The sequence below is a fragment of the Rhinolophus sinicus genome, linkage group LG01, assembly GCF_036562045.2.
Source record: "Rhinolophus sinicus isolate RSC01 linkage group LG01, ASM3656204v1, whole genome shotgun sequence".
Classification (NCBI taxonomy): Eukaryota; Metazoa; Chordata; class Mammalia; order Chiroptera; family Rhinolophidae; genus Rhinolophus; species Rhinolophus sinicus.
In genome coordinates this window covers 117,930,448-117,952,639 of record NC_133751.1, presented here as the reverse complement: position 1 = coordinate 117,952,639, position 22,192 = coordinate 117,930,448, and the positions used below count along the sequence as shown (strand labels likewise).

The window sequence follows — 22,192 nt, the reverse complement described above, 5'->3', positions numbered from 1 at the left end:
AAACAACCAGAGGCCCCTCCTGCGGGAGCCCTTGCAGCGCTCTGGAAAGTCGGTCAGGAGTCCAGCCAGCTGTGGGAGTCGTGAGGTTGATTCCTACCCCTAGAAATGGACTCAGAGAAAGGAGTGAGGCTATGGGGGAGCTGTGGCTTCTGTTTCACTGAGTGTCTGGAGCTTGTGGGGCCCTTGACTATGGGGAGAGAGTGACAAATGTTTGCCCCAGAGGCTTTTTTGAAAGACAGGGCGTTCCTGCCATTTTGTTGATAGTCTGAAATGTAAAGCAAGTCACTCTAACATCTGCCTCTTTGCCTAGCTTCGCTCCGAGTCTGCCTAGCAGGCCAGTGGAGTATTGAGGAGTCCTTGACCTCCTCGGGAGGTCCTTCTGGGCTTTGCAACCAGCCTGGGGCGTCTGTGTCTCTCCCTTCCCCCAGCTCCTGGTACTTCCCAGCCTGTCCCATGTCCCATGCTCGGAGACTGCCCCTGGCCAGCTCTGTCAGCGTTAGCTGGGGGGAGGTGGCCCTGTGGGGTTTGTTGTCAGTCTGTTGCTGGTTTTGGAGTAAAAGGTTTTGTCCTCTTGAAAGGAATCCCAAGCACCTGTGGTCAGGTGAAGTCCTGTCTCGGGGGCCTTTCCTTTGCGGCCTTGAACTGGGCACACACGGCCCCTGTCGTGCTCAGGAGACTAGAGTCCAGATCCAGGTCTCCACAAACTCACTGGTGTCCTGGGGGGCGCGAGTCAGCCCCTCCCTGAACCTGTTTTTCTAGCTGTAGCACAAGAATACAGCAGCCGTGCTGCAGGGCCATTACAGGGAAGACTGCTGCTGGGAGGACTCGCCGAGCTCATCCGCCCGGCACAGCAGACGTGCAGGGCGTTGTCCCAGGTGTGAAACCAGGTGCCGTGTGCCCTGGGACGAGGGGGCCGTACGAGAGTGAGAGAGCTGAAGGGCCAGGCCAGGTGCATGTTGCACTTCTCTTGTCTCCAGGGAGGAGCAGCCCCATACACAGTGAATGAAAGTGCCCCATCCCCAAGCCTGTGGAGCCCACAGGAAACCAAACCAAATAAGCGAAAGTAGTGTCCTGCTTTCTCCTATTTTCCTTGCCATGTCAGTTGGCCAGGGATGTGACGGGACTCCTTGGTGATGACAAGCTGGCATTAGAGAGGGGAGAAGGTCCTCAGGACAGCTATGTGATGGGAGAGTGATGGGTGGAGCCAGCTGAGGAAAGGGGCTCAGGAAGCTGATGAGCGCGTGTGTGCGTGTACGTGTGCATGTGTGTGTGCGTGTACATGTGCATGCGTGTATTTCCACACCTGTACCAACCCAGGCCCTTGGCACCAACTGCCCGGGGCTAACAGCACCCTTTCCTCAGGGCCAGGGGCCTGGACAAGGCTCACGTGGGTATGTGTGCTCTGCTCCTCCCCCAGGAGCAGCTGGCTGACCTCAAGGAGGACCTGGACCGGGATGAGTGTAAGCAGGAGGCCGAGGTGGTCATCTATGAGACCAACTGCCACTGGGAAGATTGCACCAAGGAGTATGACACCCAGGAGCAGCTCGTGCACGTAAGCCTCCCGGCCCAGGGGCCGGCCCAGCCCGGTGCAGGGCCCAGACCACGTGGAGCCTGCAGCCTTCCCCGCCTTCTGCTGGAGAGAAGCGGCTGGGGGAGGGGGCTGCAGGGATGCCTGGGCATATCCTCTGCAAGTGGGAGGCATGATGCTGTGTGCCCTGCCTGTGTCTAAAAGGGAGCTTACAAATACAGAAGTAGTACATATAAGAGATTAAAAGAAAAAACAGCAAATGAGAAAATTAGGGGGATAGAACAATAAAGTGAAGGTAGGAGTCAAGTTAGCGTGAAAAACCCAGGCCTCTGAGCTATAGTTCACACCTATTTTTTGAGCTTCCTAGCAAAAGATACAAAGAGGAAAATAAAATTAGTTGAACCAGCCAGCATCCACAAGATAATAATAAACCCAACCCTGAAACCTTCAAGAAGTATCTCCTACAGCGGAAGGAGTTGGTAATTTCCTCTTGGAGACTGTTCTCAGAGACCCAGTATACACAGGAGCAGATGGGTGTTTATACCCATCTCTGAGTGGGGCTGCTTAAACGTGCCTGGGTACTGACCGATCAGGGGACCAGAGAACACCGTGGGAACTGGGGTGCCCTTCAGGCTATGCTCCGTGGTCCCCACTGTAAACTCTCCTGCAGCAGCATCCATTGTGGCTGCAGGCAGGGGCAGGTTAGGCAGGGGGAAGGCGGGAGCAGGGGCTCCGCATAGGGAGCACCTGGCTTCAAACTGGGCTCCGCCACAGCGACTGAGTTCTGAACAAGAGACTTCACTTCTGTGAGCCTCAGTTTCCTCTCCCGTGTGGGGGGCTGGGGTGAATCCTACCCCACAGGTGGTGGAGATTGCATGTGATACCAACAGAAGCGCTTAGCAGAGAGTGGTATTCATACATGGTAGCTCCCTCCTGCCTCCTCCCTGTTTCCCATGCCAGGCCTGATGTTTCTCTCTTCTCAGTCCAGAAAATAACTTAAATTCAAAAATAACCACTGCCCTCCCCCTCCACCCATCGCAATACACACTCCTTGGTGAAGGAGTGTCTGTAAAAATAAACCCCACACTAAACTAGCAGCTCGAATGCTGGGTAGAGTACACACACACACACACACACACACACACACACACACACAGTTCCCGTCCTGAAGCTATCCCAAACAAGTTCAGTCTCCCCAGCGCTGTGAACCCAGCATTTGGAATACCACCTGCTCCCTCTGATTCCTCCATTTGTGTGACTTGCTGCCAAATACTCTTGATTTCTCTTGTGTTTGAGTTTTGCTCCCCAAATTCTCAGCCAGGAGACTGAAATTTCCCAGCAAGCCATTGCAGCTGACATAGAACCTGTGGAGCAGGGTCTAATCTAATCCCTCAGGAATCAACTACAATTTTTCAACCTGTACCATCTCTTTGCATCAACAGGGCTGATATACAGAAGGGGCATTGCAGCTATGACTTGTGGGACAGATCAGCTTGCATTAGGAGAGGAGAGAGGGGATAGCATGTGGGCCCAGGAGAGGGCCCAGGCAGGTTGGAGACCAGGACCTAAAAGATGTGCTCAGTGATGAGTGGGTCAGCCTCAAAGAGCAGGGAGGCAATTCCTTAAATAAAGGTAGAGGGTTCAGACATGGGTAGGAGGGCTGCAGCTGCAGCCTTCTGTCTGTGCCCAGGACTGTCCCTGTGGCCGTAGGTGAATGACTCCACCTGACCCTGTGAGAGCAGGCTCCGGTGAGAGTGGAGCCAGGCCCCTCTGCCCGGCCTGTCCCTCTGCTCCCTGGGAAGATGGATGGCGGCAGGTACACAGGCAACCTGGAGCCCCCAGCCGATTATTAACAATTTGTTGCTAAGTAAACCAATAAGAAAAAAATGAAAGGCATTGTCAGGATGCATTTCTATCATTTGAAAGGCTTTAAAAATGGAAAGTGAGGCTAATATGGTAAGATTTCCCTGGAAGTTCAAAGCATTGTAATAGAATTCACTTGCTGAAGTGCTGGCATTTGTATGCATGACAGTTGGGCCTGTTTCTCAGAGCGTGAGGGTCTGGCGGGTCCCTGCCTTTCAGCGTGAGGCGCTGCCAGTGCTGGCTGCTCAGCTCTCGGACAGCCTTGTAGGTTGCAAGATGACAATAGCACCATCCCGGAGAAAGACACTGCCAGCCACAAATGCCAGCCACGTGTGTAATTTGACATTATGTAGGAGCACATGTGAAAAAGAACAAAAGGAAAGCAGGTGAAATTCATTTTAATAATATATTTTATTTAACCCAGTAGATCTAAAATATTACCATTTTGACATGTAGTCAATGTGAAACAACATTATTGAACTGTTTTACATCCTTTTTTTTTTAATTCTCAGTCTTTGAAACAGGAGCGTTTACACTTGTAGCCCATCCTAGTTGGGACCAGCCACATATCACGGGCTCAGAGCACAAGTGGCGAGTGGCTACTGCATTGGACAGGGTCGGTCTAGAGAATGTAGGACGGGTGTGAGAGCAAATGAAAGAGGAGAGGGAACTGAGAACAGAGAGGAAAAAGGGGATGGGACTGGAGAGACTGGGCCTCCAAGACTTGAGCGTTCCACTCTCCCCATCCCTGTGGGGAAGCAAGCCTAGCCTGACTCGAATACCGGCAGGACATGACCTTGAACCAAAAGGGTGATGGAAGGGGAAGCATGGGACTTGGGTGGGACCTGAGGCGGCTCCCTGGTGGCCTCTAGAGAGAAGCGCCAGTGGGAGAGGAAGCAGGAGGACTCTTTCACTCTACTGTGTGAGTCACTAATACCACCTGTTTCCATTCCCCAGGTAAATAAACAACCCAAAAGATTAGGGACATAAAAGTCTTAGAGGCCCCACACACATATCAACACATCCCAGGCACAGAGGTAGCAATACCGCTGCTCCAGTGAGGACTGCAGCCTTCAGTTAAATAATCAAAGCAAGTGACTAAAAATCCTAAGGGTCTACCTGGGACTGCTTGCTCTGTTACCTGTGGCCTCAGTGCCTGTGGCTCCACATCACAGAAACAGCTACTCGGGGCGTCACACAGGTGACGGACCAGGGCAGAGGCCAGAAAATGTGGGTGCAGGGAGTGGGAAAAATAGAAAAGTTAGCCCCATGTTCCTGGCCAGGGCAGTGCTGGCTGGCTGGGTGTAAGGACCCCTCTCCAGGGAAGGCTGCTTGCCATGCAGTTCCCCGGCTCCCCGAGATGGACCCGCTTGCCTGACCACCAGGGCTAGCACTGCTGTGCTGCCGGGTCCGTCACACCGTCCTCGGCTGTCCGACTCACTCCCTCTCCTAGGCCACTTTGTCCCATGGGCAGCGTTGCATCGTGCCCAGAGCCCACTGACAGGGTCAGAATCTCACTCCTGCCACACTAACTGCCCTGACCCTGGGCAGGCCGCTGAACAAAGTGGGCCTTTGTGAAAAAGGGGATAAAACCATCATGTTATGGGTTCTTTTCAAAAATAGAAAGGAGGATGCATTTACGTTTCCATTTATAAGGCAAAATTGAATTTTAAAAAATCTCTGGAATAATCAGGCAAGCGCGGGAGATGCTTCTCATGTGCCTACCATGTGCATGTCTGCCTCGCTGCATTTAAGTAGTGCCTACTGTTCGCAGCCCAGGGGCATCATCATAGCAACCAATTCTCCATAGACCGGAGCCCAGAGCCCAGCCTGGGGTGAGCAGGATGCCTTTGACCATCATAGATGGTCACTTTAATGACTACTTGGAAAATGCAGGCGAGACAGTAACATACAGGTCATCACTTAACAGCCACTAATGAGAACTCATGAGGAGGCGTGGCTTAGCACATCAATGTGGTCTTGTTGGGTGGGCGATGGTCTGCGAGGGGGGTCTGCACAGAGTGGGTGATGGTCTGGGGGGGGTGTCTGCACACACTAGGTGCAGTCTGGAGGGTGGGTGTCCAGGCTCACCCCTCCGTGGGCTTGTTCCTGACAGCACATCAACAACGAGCACATCCACGGGGAGAAGAAGGAGTTCGTGTGCCGCTGGCAGGCCTGCACGCGGGAGCAGAAGCCCTTTAAGGCGCAGTACATGCTGGTGGTGCATATGCGTCGGCACACGGGCGAGAAGCCCCACAAGTGCACGGTGAGTGGGCCCGGGGGCACTGCCCTTCCCCTCAGCATCTGTAGGGCCGGCCGTGTTGGCCAGGTGCTGTGGGTTGTGTTGGACATGGCTGACCACAGGAAACCTTGCCAGTGGGTCATCCTGTCTCCTCCTGCCCTGAAACTCTGCCTGTCTTGGTCCTCGAGGCCCTGGTCTGTCTGTTGTCCCAGAACTTTGATTTACTCTTTCTCAGGGTGTGTAACTGAGGCAGGGTGTGCCAGTGTCTCTGTGGCTCTGTCTGTGTGACCGTGAATCCCAAAGCACAGCTGTACCCCCACAGTTCACATGGTTGGGTAACCCCAGACTGAGGGGCTGGCTTGGTAGCACCCTGCAGTCTGGTCTCTGCAGGGAGAAAAGCTTCATTGGTGATTCACTCGAGCAATGATGGATTAAAAATCCCCCTGGGTTTTTGGTTTTGATTTTTTTAGGGAACACAAGATAAGACCTATTAGATAGCCTCCCTTATGGAGTTAACAAGACCTGTGACGGTAATTGGTGAGACATTCTTTTTAACATACAAAGTTCTCCCTCTTTAAAGGGGGAGTTGGTCCAATGGTGAACTGATGTGTCTGCAGCTGAAACCTCTAGCAACTCTTTGAATTGCCATATTTTATAGAGTCCAAGACATACATTTTGTTCTCATTTTAATACCTCTGAAATCAGGCTGTCTTGAAATCGGTGCTGTCCAGGCTTCAATGAAATATGCTACCTCTGTTAGCAAGTTATTTTTATGTATTTATTTTTTAATTTTTTATTAGGGAATATTGGGGAACAGTGTGTTTCTCCAGGGCCCATCAGCTCCAAGTCGTTGTCCTTCAATCTAGTTGTGGAGGGAGCAGCTCAGCTCCAAGTCAGGTCGCTGTTTTCAATATTTAGTTGCAGGGGGCGCAGCCCACCATCCCATGCAGGGATTGAACTGGCAACCTTGTTGAGAGCTGGTGCTCTAACCAACTGAGCCATCCGGCCACCCATCTGGCAGCTCAGTGGCAACTCATTGTCTTCAATCTAGTTGTGGAGGGCACAGCTCACTGGCCCATGTGGGAATCGAACTGGCAACCCTGTTGTTCAGAGCTCATGCTCTAACTAACTGAGCCATCCGGCCACCCCGTTAGCAAGTTATTTTTAAATGAGATAAAATTCACATACTATAAAGTTTACCATTTTTTAAAAACATACAGATTTTTAGTATATTCACAAAATTGTGAATTCCTAGCTAATTCTAGAACAGTTTCATCATCCCAAACAGAAACCCATACCTGTTAGCAGTCACTTTCTGTTCTCTCTTTCCTCCGTCTTCTGACAAACACTAATCTTCTTCCTGTCTCTGAATTTGCCTATTCTGGACAGTTCATAAAAATAGAATCATACAACTTGGAGCCTTTGTGTCTCTGTTCGCTTAGCATGTTTTCAAGGTTCATCCATGTTGTAGCATGTATCAGTACTTCATTCCTTTATATGGCTAAATGAAATGCCATCGTATGGATAGATCCTAGTTTTCTAATCCATTTATCAGTCGGTGGCTATTTTCTTTGTCTTCACTTTTTGGCTATTATGAATATGCTGCTATGAACATTTGTGTACAAGTTTTTGTGTGGACCTATTTTCAATTCTCTTGTGTATGTACCTAGAGTAGAATTGCTGGGTCATATGGCAACTCTATGTTTAACTTTTTGAGGACCAGCCAGAGTGATTTCCAAAAAGGCTGCATCATTTTACATTCCCAGCAGCAATGTGTGAGGGTTCTGATTTCCCCACATCCTTGTCAGCACGTTTTACCTGTCCTTTGATGGCAGTCCTGTAGTTGATGTCAAGCGGCATCTCGTTACGGTGTTAATTAGCATTTCCCTAATGACTGATGATGTGGGGCATCTCTTCATGGGCTTATTGACCTTTTAATGTATCTTCTTTGGAGAAATGTCTACTCAAATATTTGTTTCCATTTTTAAATAGAGTTATTTGTCTTTATTGTTGAATTGTAGTAGTTCTGCTAGACCCTTATCAGATACATGATTTGCAAATATTTTCTTCCGTTCTGTGGATTTTCTTTTCATTTTCTTGATAGTTTTCCTTTGAAGCACAGAATTTTTTAATTTTGACAAAGTCCAATGTTATAATTGATTGTGCTTTTGGTGTCATATATAAGAAACCATTGTCTAATCCAAAGTCACAAAGATTTACCCATGTTTTCTTCTGTGAGTTTTATAGTCTGTAAATATATAGTTTTATATAAATATTTTATATATACATATATATAATTTTATAGGATAGCTCTTCCACTTAGGTCTTTAACCCATATTGAGTTAATTTTTGTGTATGGTGTGAGGTAAGGGTCCAAGTTCATTCTTTTGCACGTGGTTATACAGTTATCCCAAACCCATTTGTTGAAGAGACTGTTCTTTCCCCCAAAGAATGGTCTTGACACCCTTGCCGAAAATCAATTGGCATAAATACATGAGTTTATTTCTGAATTCGCACTTCTATTCCATTGAGCTCTGTGTTTGTCCTTATATCAGTACCACACAATCTTGATTACCGTAGTTTTATAGTAACTTTTGAAAGTGGGAAGTGTCAATCCCCCAAATGTATCCTCCTTTTGCAAGATTGTTTTGGCTCTTCTGGATCCTCTGCAGGAAGTTATTTTTTTAATCTTGAGTGGTAGCAAAGCACAGCCCTGTGATATGAGCTGTGAATTGTAGGAACAGATAAAAGGCATTTGGAGCCAAGTGTGCTCAATCAGACTGGTCAGGAATAAAGGAGAGGATGTGGAGAATGAGACACTTCCTGCTGGGGTTTACTGTCATTCTGAGGGCAATTTTCACAGGTCCATTGGATGCAGCTTCAGTACCTGTGGAATAGGTACAGAACCTCCTGCAGTGACATTCTCCCCCCACTCCCTGCTGCTCATTCTCTTTCATTCCTTCCTCCCTTCCTGCCTTTTCTTTCCTTCCTTCCTTCCTTCCTTCCTTCCTTCCTTCCTTCCTTCCTTCCTTCCTTCCTTCCTTTCCAAAAATGTTCCTAAGTGCCAAAAGATGTTTCTTTTCATCAGGCACTAAATACTAGGAACACAGAAATGAGTAAGACCTAAAAGGTCTTGCTCTTATGAAGCTTGTATCTTCGTGGGAAGGCCAGATAACAAAATGATTAAGATCATTATAAATTGTGTGAGGGAGCATAAAGGGAAATGGGTAATTATTATGATTAAGAATATCAGCGAAATGCTCTTGGAGGAGATGACCTAAAAGATTGATACAGAGGGAGCCAGTCCAGGGCCAGGGTGGGTGGGGGCGGGGGAAAGGTTCTAGCCAAAGGGGACCAGATGTGCAAAGGCCGCACGCACCTGGAAGAATTGAGTGGGGTCAAGGAACTCAAAAGAGATCAGCACGACCAGAGTAAGGGTGAGCGGAGCCGGCTCACTCAAGGCCGTGGAGGACTCTGGATTTCATTCTCAGCACATTTTGATGCACAGAAAAGTTCTCATCAGGGAGGGGTATTGGAAAACAGTTAAAAGTAATATTTTCAAAGAGGGTTTATCTCACACCCATATACATACATGCACACACATGCATACATGTGTGTGCATGTATGTATATGGGTGTGAGATATGGGAAGAGTCTCACAATGTGCTGTTGATTTTAACAAAAAGAATAAATACATAACTAAATAATTGATATGTCCCCAATTCTGGTTTATAAAAAGATGTGTGGGGATGAATTGCAAAGCCACCAGAATGAGACTTAACAGAGTGTCCATTGTGGCTGTCCCTGGGCGGGCAATGGTTTTCATTTTCCTCTGTACTTTGCAGTCTTCTCCAAGTTTTCTAGACTGGCCGTATGTCAATTTTATAATCAGAATGGAAGGTAAATGTCATTGTTAAAGTACATACTCCTGTATGTACTTTATGCGGGTGGAGCAGATGAGAGGCTGGGCAGGGGGCAGGGTTCAACCCGAGGTCAGGCTCCTGCATTGGGTCTGGGGTGCTCTCTGACCAAACCCGCCTTTTCCCAGTTTGAGGGCTGCTCGAAGGCCTACTCTCGCCTGGAGAACCTGAAGACACACCTGCGGTCCCACACTGGGGAGAAGCCGTATGTGTGTGAGCACGAGGGCTGCAACAAGGCCTTCTCCAATGCCTCGGACCGCGCCAAGCACCAGAACCGCACCCACTCCAATGAGGTACCCTGCAGGGTGTGCACAGGCCGTGCGCATGTCCTACTGACACAGGCATACATGCATCACCCATGGCTTCTAGACATCTGTAGGCCAGGTGCCAGGTGCCCCTCCCCATCACCGCCCCACTGCTGAGCTCAGCACATAGTGGCAGGTCCCTGCCCCCATGGCCTGGGCAGCTGGCAAAGACATGTTCTATCCACTAGTGCTGCCAGGTCCTGTCAGGTCTGCTGATGGGACACAGAGCAGCCTTTGTCTAGCCAGGTAGCCAGAGCCCTTGGCAGGGCTGAGAGAGCCCAAGGAGGGAAGTCGCCAGGAGCCCAAGGTGTTCACTGTACCTGCCTCCCGTTCCCAGCCCAGCGGATCAGGTAGACTCAGGACAGAGTGTTTCTAAAAGCTTAGATCCATTTTGAACCCCAAAGGGACTTGCTCCAATGCTTGTAAGAAGTTAGAAGAATTCCCAAAGGTATCTGAACCTCTCAGAATCTCTATAGACAAGAGCTGGCCTTGGAAAGGGGTGTGTGTGTGTGTATATGTGTGTTGGTATGTGTATATATGTGGGTGTGGATGTATTGTGTGTGGGGTGCTTGTATGTATTAGGTGTGTACACAAGTGAATGTGCACACATGTGTGTGCATGTATGTATATGGGTGTGGGGTGTATGTGTATATGAGCTCAGGACTGAGGTTCAGAAACCCTGGGTTTTCATCCCATGCCAGGTGTCTGAGTCAGTTTCTTTGCCTCTCTGACCCAGTCTTTCCTCATCAGAGCTCAGGATTCTAGCGCTGTCTCCCAGGTATAACAGGTAACACACTCACTACTGATAGCAAACTTCCCAGCACCGTGGGAGGCAGCATTGTCATCACACCAGGCTCTGTGTCCCCCCCTCCCTCTGCAGTCTCTGATCTATGTCCCCAGCTTGTGGGTTCCCTGAACCACCTGTTTACCTGCCGGAAAAGGTGGCAGACAAGGCTGGTGGGGCAGGCAGGCCTTCCCAGGCCTGGGGCTGGTGTGGCTCCATCTAGAGGGCACCTTCCGACTGTGCCCGTTAGGCTCTGCCAAAGGAAGTGGCATGGCCTCGGGAGACCGGGGAGCACCCGTTCTCAGTTTGTCTTTGTGTCCCATTTCTAATACCGCCTGCTTCTCTTCCCAGAAACCCTACATCTGCAAGATCCCAGGCTGCACCAAGCGATACACGGACCCCAGCTCTCTCCGGAAACACGTGAAAACTGTGCACGGCCCCGATGCTCACGTCACCAAGAAGCAGCGCAACGACGTGCACCTCCGGGCTCCGCTGCTCAAGGAGAATGGGGACAGTGAGGCCAGCGCCGAGCCCGGCGGCCGGGGCTCCGAGGATAGCACGGAGGCCAGCAGCACCAGCCAGGCCGTGGAGGACTGCCTGCACATCAAAGCCATCAAGACTGAGAGCTCCGGGGTAAGCGGAGGCCCCGTCCACGCCCTCCAGGAAGCCACGCCCAGCAGACCAGGGCAATTCCAATCCCAACTGCAGCTGTGGGCTCTGCCCCAGTGTCTCCCCCTCTAAGCGCATGATGTGCTTCCTCTCTCCAGTTCGACTTTCCTCCCTTCACCACCTTGGGCCTCGTATAGAACCTGTCTTGTGCCAGGTCCCTTCTGCTGAGCAGGCTTTAAGCGATGGGGGTTCCTGCACCCAAGTGGTCAGTCTGCAACGGGGTGGGGGTGGTTCCTGGTGTGTCTGCCTTTCCCAGCAGAACTGGGTACAGCAGCTGGTCCCCTCACCTCTGTCCTGTCACTGCGTCCTCGCCCCTCTGGCCTCCACTCCTTTTGTTCTAACCACCTGTTCTTTGTCTCCACCTCTTTTTCCTGACTGTACCTCCCCTAAGGATAGACGGTACTGAGGTGAGCCGAGAAGCCCGTGGGGGTGGGGGTGGGGGTGGTCTGGCGTGAGTGAGGGCGGGCTGGGTGCCTGTCAGGATGTGGGAAAGTGAATTTGGATGGGTAGACAGCAGGCGCTTGCAGGTGGGACCGTCAGAACAGGCAAAGGCTGGCAGAAAGAGTCAAGCTGGCAGGTGCAGGAGCAAGTGGTGGGGCCCAAGCCTGCCTGAGGGACAGGGCAGAGTGGAGGTGTGAGTTAGGGCTGCAGAGGATGCAAGAGGGTCTTGAGTGCCAAGGTGAGGAATATGGGTGATAATGCCACGGGCGGGATGGAGCATGGCAGCTTTCCAAGGGAAGGTCTGGAATTTGGGGACTTTCAGCCTAGAAATGAACCCAGATGTGCCACATCCAAAGTAAGCCTCATTTGGGTTCAGGTCCCAGGTTCTGTGGGTTCTGTACTGTACACATGTGCCATGAACTCTCAGCCCCACTCCACCCCGACCCAGAGGGAGGGCTGGTTTGGTGGCCATTTAGGCATGATCTGCATCCAGCAGTTCTACCTCCCTGCTTGTCTTTCTTTTCCAACAACCTGCCTCTATCCTGTTGAGAAGGCACCGCGTCACAGGCTTTCACTGTTCCTTGCTTCATCGTCAGCACATTGCGGTGTGGGGAATGCTTAAGTACCATCTTTTGTGTCAACTTCACGCAGCTGTGGTGGCCTCTGTGGGGCACAGCTTCAAAGTGTCCACAGGTTGAAAGTTTAACAAGCAGGGCTCCGGCTCAGACGCCAGCTGGGAGAGCCTAGGGTCATGGAGTTGGGGTAAAGGGGGCTGACAGTTACTGGGTGCCTTCAACATGCCAGATGTTTTCCATCCATCCACTAACACTGTCCCGCAGACAGTTCAGGTCCTTCTTATGGTTGGGAACTGAGATTTAGAGAAGCGACATGTTGAACGCTCCATCACACAACAGCTTCCTTCTGGCTTCTGAGTGTGCTCTGGTGTGGATTGGATGCAGGTGTGGGTGTGGGGCAAGGTGGGTTCTCACACCTGAGTTGTCACCTTCTTGCCACATCCCCTGCAGCTGTGTCAGTCCAGCCCCGGGGCCCAGTCATCCTGCAGCAGCGAGCCCTCTCCCTTGGGCAGTGCCCCCAACAATGACAGTGGCGTGGACATGCCAGGGACAGGGCCTGGGAGCCTGGGAGACCTGACAGCTCTGGATGACACGCCCCCAGGGGCCGACGCCTCAGCCCTGGCCACCCCTTCCGCTGGTGGCCTGCAGCTGCGCCAACACCTGACCGCCATGCACCGGTTAGAGCAGCTCAAGAAGGAGAAGCTCAAGTCACTCAAGGATTCCTGCTCATGGGCCGGACCGGCTCCACATACCCGGAACACCAAGCTGACCCCTCTCCTTTCCCACAGGCTCCATTCTGGAAAACTTCAGCGGCGGTGGAAGTGGCAGGCCAGTAGGACTGCTGCCCAACCCAAGGCTGTCCGAGCTGTCGTCAAGCGACGTGACCATGCTGAGCCACCTGCAGGAGCGCCGCGACAGCTCCACCAGCACGGTCAGCTCAGCCTACACCGTGAGCCGCCGCTCCTCGGGTATCTCCCCGTACTTCTCCAGCCGCCGCTCCAGCGAAGCCTCGCCCATGGGCGCTGGCCGCCAGCACCATGCCAGCTCTGCCGACTCCTACGATCCCATCTCCACTGATGCATCGCGGCGCTCGAGCGAGGCCAGCCAGTGCAGTGGCGGAGGTGCGGGGCCGCTCAGCCTGACGCCGGCGCAGCAGTACAGCCTGCGGGCCAAGTACGCCGCGGCCACAGGCGGGCCTCCCCCCACACCGCTGCCGGGCCTGGAGCGTGGGAGTCTGCGGGCCCGGCTGGCGCTGCTGGATGCTCCCGAGCGCACCTTGGGGCCCAGGAGGGGCAGCGGTGGGCCAGCCTATGGCTTCTCAGGGCCTGCGCCTGCCTTCCCCCACGAAGCACCAGGTGGTGGAGCACGGCGGGCCAGTGACCCAGTGAGGCGGCCGGACGCCCTGGCTCCGCCACGGGTGCAGCGCTTCCACAGTGCCCACGACGTGAACCCGGCACCACTGCCTCCCTGCGCCGCGGACAGGCGCGGCCTCCGCCTGCAGGGTCCCGCCAGCGCTGATGGCAGCCTGGCCCGCGGTGCCTACTCTCCCCGGCCGCCCAGCATCAGCGAGAACGCTGTGATGGAGGCCATGGCAGCAGGGACAGACAGTATGGGGCCTGAGGGCAATCTCGTGTTGCCCGAGGACGACCTTGTGCTGCCCGACGACGTGGTGCAGTACATCAAGGCACATGCCGGCGGCGCCGTGGATGAGAGTGTCCCGCAGGTATATCCTCCGGAAAGCACCTGCTTCTCTGAGCACCCCAAACTGCCCAGCCAGCGCAGGATGGTGGCTGCGGACTCCAACGTGGGCCCTTCTGCCCCTGTGCTGGGAGGCTGCCAGCTGGGCTATGGGGCCCCCTCCAACCTGAACAAAAACAGCATGCCTGTGCAGTGGAATGAGGTGAGCTCGGGCACCATGGACGCCCTGGCCAGCCAGGTGAAGGCTTCACCCTTTCCTCAGGGCAACCTGGCTGTGGTGCAGCAGAAGCCAGCCTTTGGTCAGTACCCAGGCTACAGTCCGCAAGGCCTACAACCTAGCCCCGGGGGGCTGGACAGCACGCAGCCACACCTTCAGCCTTGCAGCGGAGCCCCCTCAGCACCCAGGGTAAATTATATGCAGCAGCTGCGGCAGCCAGGAACAGGTGGCCAGTGTCCCAGCATGACCACCACTGTGAGCCCCCACACCAGCTATGGCCAAGCCCACCCCCAGCTGAGCTCCAGTACCATGGGTGGGACCCTGAACCAGTTCCCCCCATCCTGCAGCAACCTGGCAGCCAAGCCAGGTCACCTGGGGCTCCCCCAGCAAATGGAAGTTGCTCCCGACCCCACCATGATGGGTAGTAGCCGCAGGGAACTTGGGGTCCCCAATTCTACCCTGGCTGGGATGGTACCACCTCACCCAGCCCAGAGCTACCCACACCAGGGCCATCACCTGGCAACCTCCATGAGCCAGGAAGGCTACCGCCAGGGCACCAGCCATCTGCCTTCCCACCAGCCTGGCTTCATGGAGCTCCAGCAGGGCACAGTGGGGCTGGCTGGATCAAGCTTTGGCCTAGTGCAACCTCGACCACCCCCAGAGCCCAGCCCTGCTGGCCGCCACCGTGGGGTACGTGCTGGGCAGCAGCTGGCCTATGCCAGGGCCACTGGTCATGCCATGGCTGCTGTGTCAGCCAACCAGGAGATGGCAGAGTCTGTGCCCAAGGGAGCAATGGGCACCATGGTGTCCCTTCCTCCTCAGCTGCCCCCACAGGACACAGGTGGGGCCCAGGACCACAGTATGCTCTACTACTATGGCCAGATCCATATGTATGAACAGAACGGAGGCCTGGAGAACCAAGTAGGCTGCCAGATCATGAGGTCTCAGCCACCGCAGCCACAGGCCTGCCCGGAGAGCATCCAGCCCCAGCCCTTGCCCTCACCAGGGGTCAACCAGGTATCCAGCACTGTGGACTCCCAGCTGCTGGAGCCTCCCCAGATTGATTTTGACGCCATCATGGATGACGGCGACCACTCGAGCTTGCTCTCGGGCACACTGAGCCCAAGCCTCCTGCACAGCCTCTCCCAGAGTTCCTCCCGCCTCACCACCCCACGGAGCTCCCTGACTCTGCCCTCTATCCCCACGGGCATCAGCAACATGGCCGTTGGGGACATGAGCTCTATGCTCACCAGTCTGGCCGAGGAGAGCAAGTTCCTGAACATGATGACCTAAGACCTCGACCCTGGCATTGAGCGGACCTGGAGGAACCGTCCATTCCCAGAGCATGGGGCTGTCATCCATTTCGTCTTTTTCCAAAATAGTATTAATAGGTCTGAGGGAGTTTGCCAATGGCTGGGTTCAGACCACAGATGCTCTAAGGGCAAGTTTATGTGCATCCTGTCTGGTCTTCTTTTGGATTATTTTTCAGAACATGAAAAAAATATCTCAACAGGAAAAGCTCGTTTACACAGTACTTCCCGCCTTTGGTGTTTATAGGACCACTCTGCTCTGGCTTCTTCACCTCTGTCATTTGGCTAATGAGGGATTACATTGGCCAAGGCTTTCCAAGTATACAAGGAAAGAAGATAAAGGAACCACATTTGGGTTCTAATCTGAAAGTCATACTCAATATACTAATCCAGGAAGATAAGTTTCTCATTCTGGTACCTGCAAGGAAAAGGAATTGCTGGACCACTGGAATTCTGTGCAGCTTAATTCCTGAGGCCTCTAACATCCCCTGCCACAGAGGAAAACAAGATTTTACCTAGGTGATTCGGAAGCACACCCTGATTCCAGGTTTGGTAGAGCTGGCATCTCTACCCTGCAAAGCCAAGTTTGCAACTGGCAGACTGTCCAAGTGTATATGAATGAATAAAGTAGGAAATCTTGCCAGAAAAAGGAAAGAAAAACTGTAGTGCTCGGGGCATGCCCCCAAACGACCCTGGCTTCTCCAGACCATGTTTACAGTGTTCATGCATGTAGAATGTAGCCCTGCCTGAAAAGAACACTTTTTCCAAATACCTCGGGGCTGCTGGAGCCGCTGTGGGTTAGGGATGCATGGAGGGCAGCCAAGCATAGGATGGGATCTCGAGAAAGTGATTGTGCATATGGGGCCCAGCCTCCGGCCGCCCTGGTGGTTTCCGGTAGGAAGAGGAAGTCACATGTTTACCCAATTCTGTTTCTCCAGTGCACTGTCCACCCACTTTACCGTGGGGAACCCCAGGGCCTGATAGCAGCCTCTGCTTAGCTTCCTCCAGGCTGTGCTGTCCACTCACCAGCAGCCCAGTGGTCCACACCAAGCCACAACATGCAGTCCCGGTAACTTCTGGATTCCCTTCCCTCTGCCCTCTTGTTCACCTCAGAGAATGATGACATGCATGGTGTTTTTGGTGGGGGCGGGAGGGTAAAGCAGTTGATTCCAGGGCCTCTGAGGGACCATCACTGAACTTTCCTGTTCAGTGTGACCAAGCCCCAACCCCAAATGGAATTTGAAACTGGTGTCAGAAGACATTGTTTCCAAACATACTGCAGGGTGAGTTGGTGCATCCGCCCCACCACACACACATACAAAGCCCACACCGTTCCCATATGGAGTTTATGGCAACCTTGCCAAAGCCAACTGTACCACCATGAGCCTGATGCTGACCATGACCCTGCTTTCAGGCAGAGTAAGGCCAGCACCTTACCTGGGCCCTGTGCATCCAGAACACCAAATGCTTTGTCAGGGTCCAAAGTCAAGACCAAGTCCAGATAACAGCCCTGGGACAGGACCAGGGGTCTGGGCTCTGGTGGCCATTCCCTCCCTGAGCTGGGAGTTCACCAGCCGTTCCCACCCTGTATATAGTCTGTACAGAAGACATCCCTGAACATACTCTAGGTGAATCATCCAGCCGAATTTATATCTCCAAAGCATTTTTAGCTTTTTCTACATGCTATGAATTGAGATGACATGCTCAACTTGTAAATACGTCTTTTTTGTACATTAAAAAAGTAATTTTTTCATAATTTATTTTGTCTGTCTGCTTCTTCCTTGACAGTAGTTAATGAGAACCTGGACAGTAAATTAGGAGCCTTTGAACAGAAATTAGGCTGTATTTTTTCTCAACAGTGTCAAAACTGACTATCCCACCTTCGCCAAGACATGTTTAATGGTGAAGCATTTACTGGCTGTTTGTTTGTTGTCTCTCTGGGGGTGGGGGCGTGGGCAGGGTTTGGTGTTTTACAGTCATTATCTGGCTGTTCTTTCTGCAATCTGGTCTGAACATCTAAGTTGATTTGCTGAGAGCCGTGCATACCAGATCTAGGTGTAGTCCCAAGCTCTCCTCATGTCAGAATCCCCTCTTTGAGGTGCAGTCTGATGAGCACATTTGAGTTGGGTGGGAACTGGGGGAGAAGACAGGCAGACCCTCTGTGCTCTGGTGCAGGCAAAGGGAGAGAGTCACAGCAGGCAGCTGGAGCCCCAGGATACCCAGCAGCCAGCCTTGGGTGAAGGGGCCTGTGGGGAGCAGCCACGAGCAGGGGCTCAGCCCTGGCAGGTGCATAGAGAGGGCCCGGGTCTAGTAAGAGATCAATCAACCATTGCAGAAATTGAGTTGATCAACTCACGGGGAGCCAGTGAGTAGGGCATGAGGCCTGGGATGAATTCTGGATGTGGGACAGGAGAACAGGGAAGAGGGTAACCAGCACTGGGTTGGAGGGTGTAGAAGGCATCTTTTGTACTCTCTCCTCCTCTCCATGAGAAAACCTTGGCACTCGGCTCAGAGCATTTGGAACCAAACTGCATGGAGGGTGCTTACTCAAAACCAGCTTAAACTCAAAACTGGGGAATGTAACCAAGTGGACGGAAGAAGTGTCCTCCAGTAAATAAGTGTGGGAAACACCCAAGGAAGTAGAATTCAGCAGGTTTCCTTTCTCCCAGGCATCCCAGAGTGTTTGCTTTGTGTCAGGGGAGTCAGCACTTCTCAGGCCTTCATTTCCTGGTGGAAAGACTACACCCAGTGTCCCACTCCTGACCTCGCTCCTCCCATGGGGAGGACTTGCTTTGCTGCTTGCACACTCAGGAAGAGGAACTCAGGGTACCTGGCCCACCCTTTCCTCTGCCCCTTTCAAAGCCCATCTTCAGGCTTTGCGCCCTTTCTGCTTCACCACGTGTGAAGCCTCTGGGAGCATCTCTGCTGTTTTGGGGACAAAAGTTGTTCAGTGCTGCCTGAGACTGGATGAGCCACAGTACTAAGAAGCCCACGCTGGCCATTCAAGTCGGCCACTTCCCCTGCATCAGGTAACCCTGGGCACAATCATGCTGCATAACAATACCCGTGAAGCCTCAGCACCATGTAACAATAAGCATGTACTTAGCTCATGAATCTGGGTCAACTGAGAGTTGGCCAAGCCAGGCTGGGCTGGGCTGGGCAGCTCTGTGGGTCAGCTGGGGGCAGTTCACCTAACTGGCTTGGCTGCTCCACGTGACTCCTCTTCCTCCAGGACCAGGATGCTGGCTTGGGCACTGCTTTCTTGCAGCAATGGCAGAAGCATAAGAGAGCAAGCAGAAAAATGTGGGTCCTCTTTAGACCTCTGCTCAGGACCAGTACACCATCAGTTTCACCTCATTCTGCAGGCAAAAGCAAGTCACGTGGCCAAACCCGTCATCGGTGACGTCAAGCAGTACCAGTGTGATCAAAGAATATGGTGAATGTTTAAATATAAAAAAAAAATATTACAGTAAAAGACACGTTGCCATTAATCTCCCTTAAAAACACTCCCTCTTGCTTCAAACACACTTATCCCACCATTCTTGCCACGTTCTGAAGCAGTTCTGCAAGTTCTCTTTCATGAGTGTCTTGAGTTGCGCTATTGTGGCTGCCTCGATATCTGGAATCAATTCAAAATGTTTACCTTTCATGGTCATTTTGACTTTGGGGAAGAGCCAGAAGACACATGGTGCCAGATCTGGTGAATAAGGTGGGTGAGGACATACTATAATGTTTTTATTTGACAGGAATTGCCGTAGCAGAGCAATGTGTGACACGGAGCCTTTCTTATAAACTGGCTGCTTCCTTTCTGAGGTCGTCTCTTACTTGCAGCACCTTATTCAGAGCTCAGAGAAACTCAGCACTGTGCCTGGAAGCTGCCCTGCACAATTCCCCAAATTCATAAGTACATTGCCTCCCTCCCCAATTACCTTAGGCAATAATTGTACCAAAATATTTCTTCACCATATAGCACAGGTCACCATTTTTCTTGCCATCTTTTTGACTTTCTCTAAATTTTCTCACTGCTCAGTTCCAAACCTATGCTACACATTTTAGGACTTTGTTATAGCAGCCTCCCATTCCAGGCACCATTTTCTGAATAAATTAATTACCGTGTTTCCCCGAAAATAAAACCTAACCAGATAATCAGCCCTAATGTGTGTTTTGGAGCAAAAATTAATATAAGACCCAGTTTTATTTTACTATAATATAAGACTGGGTCTTATATAATATAATATAATATAATAATATAATATGAGACCAGGTCTTATATTAATTTTTGCTCCAAAAGACGCATTAGAGCTGATGGTCTGGCTAGGTCTTATTTTGGGGGAAACACAGTGTGGTCCAATAATGCCATCTAATGAAAACCACGAAAGCCCAGAAGCATACAACAACCAGCACTTCTTTAGCTCAGGAGACCACAAGTCCACCGAGGGTAGCTTCCCTAGGCTGGGGGTGCTGAGGCAGCTCCAGTCTGCTCTTTGCCTCCTTCCCTGGGATCTGAGCAGTTTCTAATAGTGATGGCACAAGTAACAAAGGATAGCAAAACAGGTGGCCTCTTAAGGCCTAGAATTGGAACAGAAAGCAAGTCACATAACTGAGCCCTACATCAATGGAGGAGGGAAATACACTGTCCTCTAGAATTAGAGGAGACAGATATCTGAACAATAATCCAACCTACCACACCCTCTAACCCAGCTTTAGTCATAATAAGACTGACATTGTACCTCCTCCTGTCTCCTGAGTCTGTATTTTAGTTGGTTCTGAACCTAACAGGGGAAGACAGTGGGGCCATTTACTGGTACCCTGTCACCAGTGATGTGCCAAAGCCAGCTCCTGTGCCTGTTATGTGCTTCTCTTCCCAACTCTGCATTCAGAGACTTCACATTGGTAACTTGAAATTGGCCATAGGAGGAGAATTCAAACCACAGGAATCAGCAAACACTACAAATCAGGACATTCCCCCTCCTTCACCCGCAGAGAGCCTGTCGTAATTCATTTGCCAGTGTACCTAATAGCAGCTCAAATTCTGTGAGTTGCCAATAGCTTGATATGTCCAGAGGCCTTTTGAGACTGTATATGTTCACACAATCCATTTTGTGGAGATCTTGTGAATCCAGAATGTCGTGGGCATGGCTACCTTGGTCATCTAGTGGCTTTCAAACTTTAAAAGTCATGCAATCTTTTGTTCAGATGAAATTGGCTATATAAGGTCAAGGACACAGTTAAAAGTGGAGCTGATCTGGCTAAACTCAGAAGCAAGAGACCCAGAATCCTCACACATTCCATATCCCACCTCCCCCGATCATCCAATCAGAAGCAGCGGAAACATAGATCCACAGAGTGGAATTTAAAAAACGAAATGTCTAGTTCAACGCCAAATGAACTGAAGCCCAGAAAAGTTGTGTGCACCTTATGAAAGCGGTAGAACCCCTCTTCATAGAATCCCAGAAGCAAGCTGGCTCCCTCAACACTCTGATAAACATAGGGCACAGCCCATATGTGCGATCCAGTCCTTTACCTTCTCTCTGCTCCGGGCAGGCTGTGAGTTGTTCAAGGGCAGATGCTATGCCTGATTTACCAGCACCTGGGAATTCAACAGTAGTTTTCATTAATTCTGCTTAGTTTGTTTCCAAATACGGTGGTTCTGGAAGGCTTCATGGAGAGGGAACAGTGAACAAAGCTTTGAGAGATAGGAAGAAATTGAATCTTGTGAGTGGCCCTTTCAGAATGTATTTGAACAGGAGGCCATGTCCAAAGCCGTCTACAAAGAATGATTTTGTACACAGAGATGAAGCTACAGAAGCTTTGAGACTGTCCCTGAGAGGTACTGGGTTTTGTTCTGTTTTGTTTTTATTGGCTGGAGAGAGGGAAGGAGGACGAAGAGGAAGCAGAAGAGGAAGAAGGCTCTGATCTGGCAGGCTGGGGGCTAAGCAGAGACCACAGGCCCTCAGGCAGAGCCTCATGTAGAAACAATAGCTGCCTGGTCACTGGGCTGAGGGTCTCTGCTGGGCACTTCCAACTCCGAAGTGCACTCTAGTGGCCTGGTGTGGTGGAGAATATTTATCATTAAAACATGTTTCCTTTAGATGCAAACATTAAAGTCCACTGAAAACGATGCCAATGTGACCCAGAACTCTCAAACTTGAAGAATAAATAAACGAATGAGCCCATGATAACATTATAAATTGTCTTCAACTGTTTCCTGAACCACCTGGGAATTTTCTGCAAGTAGGTGGGCGTGAAAGACCCACCTAAGTGGTAGCACACGGGCTTTCTTCCATACGTGGGACCTCATTTACTAATTAGTGCCATTCCAGAAACCTGCTCTGAACTCAGCGGTCATCCGAGGTTCCTGAAAAGTGATCAGTCTTCAGTTGCTTCTTCTTAATCATATCTTCCTCCTCCTCCCCTTCCTCCTCCTCCTCCCCTACCTCCTCCTCCTCCTCCTCCTCCTCCTCCTCCTCCTCCTCTTCTCCTTCTGTCTCTGTCTCTGTCTCTGTCTCTGTCTCTGTCTCTGTCTCTCTCTCTCTCTCTCAGCTGGTGGACATGACAAAGAACAAGCGGGGGAACCCAGCAGGTGACTGAATTACTACAGCCTGGAGCGATGTGTGCAATGACGTCATGCCTAGGAAGGA

General features: G+C 51.5%; 1 protein-coding gene across 1 annotated transcript in view; it reads left to right on the top strand.

Annotated features, from left to right (window-relative positions):
* GLI2 (GLI family zinc finger 2) overlaps positions 1 to 17,284 on the top strand; it is a 242,511-nt gene extending 225,227 nt beyond the window's left edge. The window contains 6 exon segments of the mRNA XM_074335169.1: positions 1,418 to 1,552; positions 5,508 to 5,657; positions 9,681 to 9,845; positions 10,993 to 11,274; positions 12,777 to 13,109; positions 13,111 to 17,284. Coding sequence (XP_074191270.1) covers positions 1,418 to 1,552; positions 5,508 to 5,657; positions 9,681 to 9,845; positions 10,993 to 11,274; positions 12,777 to 13,109; positions 13,111 to 15,534 — 3,489 coding nt within the window. The 3' untranslated portion in view covers positions 15,535 to 17,284.
* Positions 17,285 to 22,192: the final 4,908 nt, after the last annotated feature.